Source organism: Poromitra crassiceps (assembly GCF_964638095.1).
Source record: "Poromitra crassiceps genome assembly, chromosome: 23".
Lineage (NCBI taxonomy): Eukaryota > Metazoa > Chordata > Actinopteri > Beryciformes > Melamphaidae > Poromitra > Poromitra crassiceps.
Window position 1 is genome coordinate 23,261,084 of NC_139639.1, and position 12,710 is coordinate 23,273,793.

At 45.8% G+C, this 12,710-nt stretch overlaps 1 protein-coding gene across 1 annotated transcript in view; it reads right to left on the reverse strand.

The window, feature by feature from the left end:
• The window catches only part of col11a1b (collagen, type XI, alpha 1b), a 117,200-nt gene that overhangs the window by 88,830 nt on the left and 15,660 nt on the right, over window positions 1–12,710 (reverse strand). The window contains exon 5 of the mRNA XM_083659329.1: window positions 515–643. Coding sequence (XP_083515455.1) covers window positions 515–643 — 129 coding nt within the window. The remainder of the gene's footprint in view (window positions 1–514; window positions 644–12,710) is intronic.

Sequence of the window (12,710 nt, forward strand, 5' to 3'; positions counted from 1 at the left end):
TCTCGCTCTCTCTCTCTGCTCAATACTGTTGTAGAAACTCCATTTTATTTTGAAATTCAGTTGACTTTGCCAGTTCCCACGGATATTGTCGCGTTTTTCTTTCATGGCTTGACAGAAAAGCCTGCCTGCACGCGCCTTGTCGGCGTGAAAATAGAACTCTCGCCTATTCGATAAAATCGGCAAGGCCACAGGCAAGGCGTGGGTACACGCAGGGTTCACGCTCAGGCGTCCGGTGTACACAGCCTCGTTGACTAAAACGGACGCCTATTAAAAAGCGTGGGTAAAGGCAAGGCATAGGCAAGGCTTGGGTCGCCGGTGTGAAACCAGCCTTTGGTTTTGTCTACCCAACCCCTCTCTTTCCCCACTCTCTTCTGTCTTTTGCTTCCTAACTTCTACCTATGTCCCCCTTGGCCTCTTTTCCAATCCCTGTTAACATCTCAAACATTCCCCCTCCTCCCGCCATCTCTCCCTCCCTCTCCCCCCCTACAACTATTCCCCCCGTCCAGATACTGACCGCATCCTCGGGTTCCTGAGCCTGGGGGGTGTCGTGGTGGCTGGGGGTTTCACAGTCGGGGCTGTAGTGTTCACAGTAGTCATAGGCCGCCCGGGGGTCTTCCACGATCAGCAGCTGCTGGATGTCACCCTGGAAGAAGAAGAAGAAGAAGAAGAAGAAGAAGAGACGTTGTCAACACAAGCCGCTGTCACCACACCTCTCCGGCTGTGTCGGGATACAATGAGACAGCTTCTCTCCAGAGACACTGTGTTACTGGGTGGCTGAGAGATGTCTCTTCAGCTCAGTGGTTACTATAATCTCACTGGGCAATGGAACAAAATAACGACATGTCTGTCTATAAAAGTGCCCCTGCAAGAAGGAACGCAAAAAAGGTGTTATTGGTGCGGATGTAAGTACAGACTGTTTTCTGTCCACATCTGATTGCTGATATAAACCAAATGTGCATTTCCAGGACGTGGGCCCATTCTCACTTTCCCAGACAGACAGACGGTCTTTGCGTCAGCTTGGTGAAGATTAAATGTGACAAACAATACAGAGGATATTGTATATTCCCAGCCTTAAAGGAAAGAACCAGACCATCGTGGTGGTTTTCCTCTCTGTCTGAGACCACTCACTCACACTGACGTCTGGCTGAGATCACTCACTCACTGACGTACAAAAATGCCGATTCAAATGCAAACGCAGGAAAAGAAAAGAAAGGTGTGTGTGTTATGTGTGTGTGTGTGTGTGTGTGTGTGTGTGTGCGTGTGTGTGTGTACACGTGCGTGCGTGCGTGCGTGTGTGTGTCTGCGTGTGCGTGCACATTAGGAATAAGGCAAAGAGGGCATCTATAAGCCTTTCAAAAAGAACTCTTGTACCGTCCCCTCTGCTATTAGGGATGGCAATTCCCGTTTCCCAGCCGCGTGCGTCCCTCTTTACCACTGTAGGAATGGGAAGATAAATAACCAAAGTCTGTACTTATGTGAAATATCTGAGGCCGTCTGTTTTTCATGAGCTTTTGGAAAAGGAAATTAGATCCCCCGCTCCCGCCCCTCTATCGGCCAAGGGCCCTTTTCGCATGATCGTCTCCCAAGGAATTTCCAAAACCAGGAACTACTCTATGCCACTGATGTGGAGCACGTTAACAGTACCATTCAACCACAGGGGTACCTCAGCTGACCCGAGGTCTGCCTCAGAGGGGGTGGCGGGGGCGGGACAATTCTTTCCCAAATGCACCTGGAAGAAGCAACAAAGGGGATGAATGAATGGGGAAATAACTTAAGTGCTGTGTACATTGGCCGAAGGGGGGGGGGGGGGGGGGGGGGGGGGGGGGGCGCGAGCAGGGTGGCCCCGAAAGAGGAAACACATCCATGCAGATTACATTCAATTACAGGAGGGCGACGACATCTGCACAGGCTTAAGCCTCTGGAAGCCATTAGATATTCCAATGCTCGCATCATATGTGACCAATAAATCTCAACAGGGACAACCCAAACTCAATGACAACCAGTTGACATCAACATAAATACAGTTTATGAATGGACTCTACACTCGCATGCTACTCGGTGAGCCCCAATCCACCAACTATTACAGTAATAGCATCATTTAGGCTACTTAAGTCACAAAAACTTTGCCACACTTTTCACTGGATGCAAACTTCTTTTTTTTCTGTCTGTGCAATGCATGCACCTCCTGCTACCATGCTCAAAAAAAGCGAAATGACAAACGGAAGGTCTCAAACTAATGACATGCAGATAGTATTCACTGATTGCCTCTGCAGATGTCCCTTCTATAGTTTAGGATGAGTGGCTCCAAAGTCACAGGCAGAGTGGAGACAGCTATTCTCAGTTAAAAGAAGGTAGTGTGGCTGCATCACATTTAGGATGGTGAGACTTCAGACTGCTTCCTTCTCGCTGCCTTCCTATCTGTATAATGTAACTCTTCATTCAGTCATTTGCTTAGCTCATTTTGTGAGTCAGTCAGTCAGTCAAGTCAAGTCAAGTCAAGGTTTATTTGTATAGCCCTAATTCACAAGCATGTCTCAGAGGACCTTAGGCGCTTTCTCACCGGGGACCCGGGCGCGGAACAGCGTACCGTGACAGGGTCCACTTGAAAACGTGGTCCTGGGAACGCTTTGGCATTCCCGGGGATGGAACACTTGCAAATGTGAACGCCAACCGTACCAACCACGTAGACAACACACGGGCGAGGAGGATATACACTCCAGGCTTAGTTGATGACGCAAGTGTACTCTGCAAGTGTTCCGTGCTCAGGAACGGAACGTAGAAAAAAAAAAAATGTGAAAAGTAATATGAAAGCTGACCAGCGGGGGAGAGTGGGGGGCAATCGTACTCGGGCATGGAACGAAATGGAACGAAAGGAATCGTTCCCAGTGAGAAAGCACTTTTCCAGAGAATGTGTCTAGCTACTGCAGGTCTAGCTAACCACAATCAATAAACAGAATTGAACAACGTATCTTATATAAAGCATATATGAAGAAAAGAAACAAGCACAGCAAGAGAGGGAAGATACTGTAGGGAAGAGGAGAGAGGAGAGAGGGAGAAAGGAGACGAGAGAGAGTAGAGAGTGAAGCAAGGGAGAAGAGAAGAGAGAGAGAGAGCACAGAACAAGAAAACACAGACAGTCAACCTAATCTAACCTAACCTTAAGCTGAACTACCAGCAACCAAAGAATCTAGCTAATGTATCCCTAGTCTAGCAGGAAGTCGTCAGGTAGGGGTACGTCAAAATCTGAGGGCCTCTGCTGCTAGACTACCTGTGTCAGCCACAAGATGAAGCATGGCCACTCTTTGAATGCCAGGATCATCTCTAGATGCATGCAACGGAAAGAGTCCCCCCCACCCTCTAAAAAAAACACCTATCTTTGTAGGGGGAAAGGGGGAAGAAACATTGTGAGGGCCTATGCAAATAGTCAGGCAGGCAGTCAGTCAGTCAGTCAGTCAGTCAGTCAGGCAGGCAGTCAGTCAGGCAGGCAGTCAGTCAGTCAGTGAATAAGTCAGTCAACCTCTGCCTCATCACTTCCCTTCCCCTCTGTGTCTCCCTCGTCTGCATCTCAGTGCTTTTGTTGATGTTATTGTCTGGGCTGTATAGCACATCTCTCTGGCATCATGTTGAGGTTCCTCCTCAAGATTCCAGGAATGATCTACAGCAGCATCCTGGCCATGGACCTGGCTCTGCTGCGTCCTCCTGGCACACACACACTGGGTTAAATCATCAGCGGCACTACAATCAATCTAGTAATGGGCCTGTGTATGGTGTGCACGTGTGTGTAAATACATATGCGGCACACAACACATGTTAACCCTAATCTCATACAATAACAACAACCATTTAACAGGCAGAAAAACAGACAAACGGCATAATAGACGGGAGGATCAAAGTAAAGAGAAGAAAACAGAGCCATGACTCATCAATGAATCCCTGATCTATCTGGATGCTTCACACCAGAGGCACACCCATTTCAGAGTATGCAAATACTTCAAAGGGGCACAGTGGCGCAGTGGTTATGCTCGCGCCTCACAGCAAGAAGGTCCGGGGTTCATTTCCCCCCTGGGAGGCTGTTGGCGTGGGTATGTCTCCCCATGCCTTCGGTGCCTGGTGCCCAGGTGGTATATCTCGTGAAAAGGGCCTTTCTGTGTAGTTTTTCATGTTGCTCCCCTGGGGTTTCCTCCATACAACATCGGTATGGACCCCCACTAAAAGCATGCAGAAGATCGTAACCTGACTAGCGACGAGTTGATGAAGATGAAAGTTGGTCCCCGGGCGCTGTACACTGAAAGCTGCCCACTGCTCCTGGCCTGCCCCCCCCCCCCCCCCCCCCCCCCACAGTAAGGACAAGCCTGGATGGGATCTATGCAGTCACCGGCCACCGTCAGCATGAGTGTGTGTGTGTGTGTGTGTGTGTGTGTGTGTGTGTGTGTGTGTGTGTGTGTGTGTGTGTGTGTGTGTGTGTGTGTGTGTGTGTGTGTGTGTGTGTGTGTGTGTGTGTGTGGCTGGCCACATGCGTGTGTTGTTCAACGGGTGTCATGTGACAATAAAAACGGGTTTGTCTGTCCGGTTCTTCTTGACGTTGTTTTTAGATCGAAAACGAGTGCAATAGTAGTAGAAGCGAGCACAATACTGTACATATATAGGTATGTTTTTGTAACTCAAGCTTGCAGATTTCCACTGTGATAAACTAAAGCTATGAGATCTAAAACAGCAGAGAGGAAACGGTGGATTTTCCCTGGACTGGGTGACCTGGAGGTCTAGTGCTATACTATATATGCGGAGTATCCCTCCCAGTGCCCGGCCCCCACCCTCTGGGAACAGAAATCACAGAAGGAAAATAACTGGCAAACGGCCGCCTCAGCTGATGATCACCTAATAGTGGGCGATATTACAAGTCCTCAGCAGACCATAAAATCCAGCCTTGGCACGGCATCGCTAGTGGGACGTCCAGCGTGAGCTTCTGAATGCTCCTCTGAAGGACAGGGGTACAGCAGGGGGATCTCCTGACTGCTCCTCTGAAGGACAGGGGTACAGCAGGGGGATCCTCTGAATGCTCCTCTGAAGGACAGGGGTACAGCAGGGGGATCTTCTGAATGCTCCTCTGAAGGACAGGGGTACAGCAGGGGGATCTTCTGAATGCTCCTCTGAAGGACAGGGTTACAGCAGGGGGATCTCCTGAATGCTCCTCTGAAGGACAGGGTTACAGCAGGGGGATCTTCTGAATGCTCCTCTGAAGGACAGGGTTACAGCAGGGGGATCTCCTGAATGCTCCTCTGAAGGACAGGGTTACAGCAGGGGGATCTTCTGAATGCTCCTCTGAAGGACAGGGTTACAGCAGGGGGATCTTCTGAATGCTCCTCTGAAGGACAGGGGTACAGCAGGGGGATCCCCATCAAGCACATAGTTGACATAGGCTGATTAGCGTGCATTACCTCATCCACTAGCACCCCAAACACATGGCTGACCTGACCTCAAAAGCCAAGACACAACTTTGATCAGATGCTGCTCGCTACCGCTGGCCTCAGATCAAAGATGATAAAGAGTTTTTGACGTCCTCCCCTTATTGAACTAATTTCTGACGGTATAAACAAAGTTAAACATTGTGTGGTTACTCTACAAAATTATAACAGTAATAAGGAAAACAGAGGTTTGCTGCACTTACAGTATATTGGATCCAGGACTCTTAAAACTTAAAAAAAAATGTTTGTTTGTTTTTACTTTCAAAATTTCAGCATGTGTGATTTACATGCTGAAGAGATGTCACGATGTCATGATTTTGGCTTCCCGCTGCCCCTCTGCCATTTTAAAAGATCCAGTGGTACACTTTGGCATTTGGCACAGTAAGGCGATAGGTACCATGGGGCTTGTTAGGCAGTGCATTGAGCAGACACATCCATAAAATCTGCAATTACATCAAAATACCAAAGGGAGAGATGAAAAACTAGAGTGGGGAACAACTTTGTGAGTCTCTACAGAAATACAAATCTAGTCATTAACGTCAGACTTTAATGATGTCTTTCAGTATAATGTGGCCAAGATCTATCAGCTTTAAGCTATAAAATTGTTATAATGTGCAGATGAAAGTAATATCTTGCATGGAAAAATATCCTCTCCATTGTACACAAGTGCTACACATTTTCGACCAGTGTATGCACAACATGTACTGTAAGTATGTAATTACATGGTCTGTGTCCAGGTGCAGTTATAAGCCGGGGTACAGGTCAGTTTGCCTTTAGGAACAGCTGGTTGAGATTAAAGCACCTGGAAACACACATTTGGAAATATGCCCAAGGCATCTGTAAACTCACCCACAAAAACACAAATGGATACATGTGGAATTTTAACAAACCAGGGCACCACAATCACAAATTATGTATTTGTGTCATCAATCTACTGTATATTTTAGAAGTTAGGAAACTAGTTGTCGCTAAACTTCTGCCTCTAAACAGTTGTCTTAAAAAAGCTTAGTGGTAGGATGCAAGCAAAGTTAGCTGCACTTTGCATGTTGGCTGCTCCAAAGAACAGTCCAAAGAAAACTATTAGAAAACAAGTTCAATACCCAGAAATTATTATTCTGCCAGTAATCTGCACACAGCACACTGACGTTACCAACCCTGTGATGCTTTATACCGGAGTCCAGCTTTCTCTGGACAGAGCGCTCACCCGCTGAAGTTTAGTGCATACCGGACACCAGAATTTAATTTGGGCAAAAACAATGACTCTACTGGGTCTCATCTGGGGAGGATGGAACGCTCTTTATTGCAGCCCCACTGCGAGCTTTAAGCTAATAAGACCAATACATTTACATGTGCTTCTACAGAAAAATGTTGCCTACTATGGCTTTAACAACAGGTCTTAATGTTCCCTGAGACACCAATCAGAACACAGGCTGAACTAAAGTGGGCTCCTGCTGGTAACCTGTCTGTGGAAGACCTTCAGCAGTTACAATGTCGAGTGCATGTTAAGCTGTCACTGTGACCAGTCTGTGGAAGACTCTCCTTCTACCTTCAGTAGTTACAAAGTTGAGTGTATGTTAAGCTGTCACTGTCACCTGTCTGTGGAAGACTCTCCCTCTACCTTCAGTAGTTACAATGTTCAAGGTTAAGCTGTCACTGTCTGTGACCTGCCTATGGAAGACTCTCCCTCTACCTTCAGCAGTTACAATGTTCAGTGTATGTTAAGCTGTCACTGTCACTTGTCTGTGGAAGACTCTCCCTCTACCTTCAGCAGCTACAATGTTGAGTGCTTGTTAAGCTGTCACTGTGACCTGTCTGTGGAAGACTCTCCCTCTACCTTCAGCAGCTACAATGTTCAGTGCTTGTTAAGCTGTCACTGTGACCTGTCTGTGGAAGACTCTCCCTCTACCTTCAGTAGTTACAATGTTGAGTGTATGGTAAGCTGTCACTGTGACCTGTCTGTGGAAGACTCCATCTACCTTCAGCAGTTACAATGTTCAGTGCATTTTAAGCTGTCACTGTGACCTGTCTGTGGAAGACTCTCCCTCTACCTTCAGCAGTTACAATGCTCAGTGTATGTTAAGCTGTCACTGTGACCTGTCTGTGGAAGACTCCCCCTCTACCTCCAGCAGTTACAATGTTCAGTGTATGTTAAGCTGTCACTGTGACCTGTCTGTGGAAGACTCCATCTACCTTCAGCAGTTACAATGTTCAGTGTATGTTAAGCTGTCACTGTGACCTGTCTGTGGAAGACTCCATCTACCTTCAGCAGTTACAATGTTCAGTGCATTTTAAGCTGTCACTGTGACCTGTCTGTGGAAGACTCTCCCTCTACCTTCAGCAGCTACAATGTTCAGTGCATGTTAAGCTGTCACTGTGACCTGTCTGTGGAAGACTCCCCCTCTACCTCCAGCAGTTACACTGTTCAGTGTATGTTAAGCTGTCACTGTGACCTGTCTGTGGAAGACTCCATCTACCTTCAGCAGTTACAATGTTCAGTGCATTTTAAGCTGTCACTGTGATCTGTCTGTGGAAGACTCTCCCTCTACCTTCAGCAGCTACAATGTTCAGTGCATGTTAAGCTGTCACTGTGACCTGTCTGTGGAAGACTCCCCCTCTACCTCCAGCAGTTACACTGTTCAGTGTATGTTAAGCTGTCACTGTGACCTGTCTGTGGAAGACTCCATCTACCTTCAGCAGTTACAATGTTCAGTGTATGTTAAGCTGTCACTGTGACCTGTCTGTGGAAGACTCCCCCTCTACCTCCAGCAGTTACAATGTTCAGTGTATGTTAAGCTGTCACTGTGACCTGTCTGTGACACTGAACCTCCCAAAGCATGGGCCACAGGGACGCATATCAACAGCTCCAGAGGCGTTACTCCCACACTATTCATCATGGGTGGCATGAGTATTTTTCCCTTTTAAAATTTATACTGCGCAATACTTTTGTCTGCCCAGCACCTGAAACATTAGCAACATTTGTAATGGTGTGTAAATGTTGTCTTTATTTTGTTTCTTTCTTGCGTCTAATCTAAAAGGCCTGCTTGTCCAAACTCTGGGGGGGGAACACATCAACCTGAAAGAACAAATAGCCGATGAAATTCAAAACGATACAAGGACAACAATTAACCAAGAAGCAGAGAATAGGAAAAATGTATAACTCTATCCAGATTTCTCCCAGCTTTCATTAAATGCAGCCTTTGTGGTCAGGCAGCGCATGGGGATTACATTTCTTTTCGAGCACTGGGCGCAGACACATGTCTTGTACCCCATCGAATATACTGTAAGGCCTTTTTCCCGACAGTAGCTCATAGAAACTGTCAAACTGTTTGAAGCATCTGCCTGCTTGTCTGCCCTCCCTTTCTTCACCTGTCTATCTCCCTCTCTTCATCCCCAGCCATCTCTTTTCCCTGGGCAACAGTTTGTAAGAAGCTCCAACACAGCTTGGCTCCATTACTTCACGGCTCTGCTGGGACCTATACAGTGAGGATGGTATGTTTGGTCAAGGCACCAGGGATGAGGGCTTTCCATCCAGCTACAATTGAGAGAAAGTGGACCGGCTAAGTAGGTGCTGTAAGGTCGTATGAGAATCGGATAGTCAGCCTTTTAAGTTCTGCGGATCCGTGGGGGGTTCTTCTCCATGCTGTAGGGCAAGGGGGCCACAGAGGTCACAGACACGATACCAGGAAGTTCTGAAAGGTCTCACTGAGAGCAGTGCGACGCTCAATCATTTCATTACGTGACACAGGGGTGGGCAAAATATTGACCAGTTCACTGAGGTCAAATACATCATGGTAATGGTATACTGTCATAAGAGAGAAGGAACGAGGGGGAAGGGGAGAAAAAATATATACATAAGGAACTAAGCCTTAGTTCCTTATGTACCGTATACATTTTTTACTATATATATTTTTTTTTTTCTTAGTTACTAAGGCAAGGAAAAATAGGACATCCATGTTGAAAAGATCAAACACGCAGCATCTTTCTCAGTGACAGTAACACTCATACAACTATGAACTCATGACTGCATCATCCCCATTAGACAGCCATAAGCAACACACTCTTGTGACGGGTACTTCAGGCTGAAAAGTGACGGAGGCAGACGAGGAACAGTCGAGCCATCGCTCGTCCCGCCAAACTCCACCATAAACAATGATTCACTTCAAGGCTCGGAGCCCATCAGAGGCCAGACTCCACTGCCAAAGACGGTCCTGCTTGAGGGACAACTTTTGGAATGGTCTCGTCCCTAGTAATGACAGACACATAAACAAACTATCTTCGCCTGTCTCTCTCTCCCTCTCTCTCTCTCTCTCTCTCAGTCATACAAACACATACAGTATGCTGAAATAATACGCAGCCACGCATACAAAGATCCCCCACAGCATTTCCATAAGAATGAGCGGGGCAGATGATTTCAGTTCACATAATTGATGCTGTGGCTTTTATTGAAAAAGAGGAAAAAGGAGAGCGAGAAGCAGAGAAGAAGAAAGAGCCGGTCAGTGAGCATATCTCTTAAACAGCTGTGTGGCTGGAGCCAAGACTGAGCACACTGATCATATTTTCCCCCTAGCCTTCACTCTTCCCCTCGGCTTCCAGCTTTGACACCTGCTTATGCACTCTCCAGCAGTAAGGTAGCCATATGCTCGCATGCTCCGAGGACTTTCAGAGAGAACGCTCACAGCCAACCTCACTAAGAAGGGCTTCTGCAGCTCTGAAGCTCAAGCTTGCTTGATGCTAAATAACTATGATTTCTCGATCCATTACGTCTCAGAAAGCTGATCATAACTGTAGATGATGAATCTACTGATGAGTCAAGGGCAGACAGGCCAAACGTCTCTAGTTTTGCTTCTTGGCGCATCAGTTTTCCAATGTTCTGCACTGAATGAGTCTATGGCACATATTTCTTCTGTTTAAAGGTCCCACTTTATCAGAATTCATACTTTCCTCTATTTATATACATATTAAAGATGTTTAATGAATACATTTTGTTTGAGTGGTTGGATTTTAAAGTTATTGCATTTCCACAATTCCACCCTTTTTTCCAGGGAGTTTCAGGCAAACCCCAGTCAACGCATCACAACTGGACCTGGTTCTGATTGGCTCTCCTCATTAAACAATCACTAAAATCCTTCCAATCAGGCCAGTTTGAACTGGAAAGCCTCCACTTTTTGCTCAACTACTTTGCTACAAAGTAGCCTGTAGGGTATTGGTAGTTACTGTATGGTCTCACTATTAGGTGATATCCACTGCATTGCAAGAATTATCAACACAGATGGAAAGTATCTTTGACCAATCAGATTCCTTGGCTCAATCTATCTGTTCTATTAGTACTATTAGAGTATACGAATAGCAAGATGTTCCAGTCACATTGTGTGCAAAATAATATTATATTCCAAACTATCAGAGCATCTTCCACATCCACAGCATGACCGAGCCAAACCTCCCAGGGGCAGGTGGCGCTCTTCAACGGAGAGTCTTCAACTTCTATGACCCGTCTATCTTTTGCTAATCAAAAGGATTGGATTATATAAAAAATGCACTACGTCCAATATTCTCAAAGACCAAACAAAATTCTTTTTGTATTAAATAAGGATAACGTTGCAATGAAAATGGCGTGTCAAATGCATGCAACGTGGCTCTAATCGCCTACAGTGCATAATAAAACGCAACTGTCTTCAATAATAATAATCCTAAGAATCACAAGGAGTTATAAAAGTTACATTTAAGCCATGATTTTAGTTGCATATACTGTACAGAATATATACACAATCACATAGGGCATTTGGCAAACTGGCCACAATAACCTGATAGCAAACATGCTTCAAATTATCGAAATGTGTTTGCTATATAGATAATGTCGCCAGCAATTTGCCAAAATCATGTATAGCCTCCAAGCTATACTGACTGTTTTCAAATACAGCTGTAGAATGAAAGCCAACGTATGCTCCTTTAAGCACATTGAACCAAATAAATGTCATTGAGCAAAGCAGACAGACAGTTACTCATGGACACCACGGCTTTTTGTCATTAGTGTGCAGCTTGCTTACAAATATCCAGTTTGCAATCAACAAAGCAAAGCCATTAAAGTTGAAGTGGAAATAATTACAGTGGAAGAAGACATGTCTGCATACTTGCTGCTCGGGCCACCACAGCATTTGCTAGTGGGTGATAGTCTGATTAAAACCACCTTTGAATGTGCGAACAGCCTCTACCCTCGGGACAAACAAAATCGTTTTCTCTTCTCCAGGTTTCTAAAAAGAGAAGAGAACAAATTGCTCTGTAATTCAACTCCATTTAGTTTAATATACGTTCAAACAAAAGAACACCCACAAAAGCCAGACGCTGGCCTGAGACCAGCATTAAAAATATCCATTGTGAAAGTGCTATGCTGCCACTGAAAGAAATCCTTTCTACCCCAGCTCTCCTCAGCTCTCCATTCCTTTCCTAACGCGTCTTGTTTATAATTCATAATTCTGCAAATGTTTTGTTGCTGCTATTATCAAGGCACTGTGGCTCTGACCCTAATTCACTCCTTGCTGTTGGTTAATATTGTTTATCCAAAAATATTTAGGAGGGGGGGTGACTTGGTACAGCTGTGTGCTGTAGTCATGCTAGACAACAGCTGTATGTCTAAACGGATTGTAATCACCAGATTCTCATAATAGCGTGGAAATGTAATTGCGCACAAAAATATGGAAAAATAAGGAGAACTAGGCTGTCCTCATGGTGACCTCCCCTTGTCCACATGGTTTTAGCGTCATTATCTAGCATTCAGATCTGCTTGTCAAGGAGACCCAGCAGTGGAGAAGAGAGGGGTCCCATCTTCAAGTGGCTCCTCTGTTAAAAGTCCTCTTTGACCTGCAGGCAATAAGCATTGAGCAGGCTGTTCTACTTAGCAAGCATTCCACATGCAGACATCAAAGAGAGCCTATTGTCTTTTAGCGTGCAACTCACATTTTCCACTGAGCCCAATGCTACCTGCACTAAACACTGCTAGCATGTCATAATGCAATGGCCGTCTCCACTCAGTGACCCCCACGCTGAGCGGTCAATCCCTGATAGTCAGGGCTATTAGAGGGAATAAAGTGAAATCGCCTAACGGAGAGAGGCACCATTCATGCATCCCAAACAATGTACACTGTGAACAACTGAAGCCTATTAGAAATCAGTCTGGATTTTCCTTTATTACGTCCACCATTCAAACAAATCCAACTACTGTTGAGGATAAAAAGAGCAATTTGAAGCACTCAG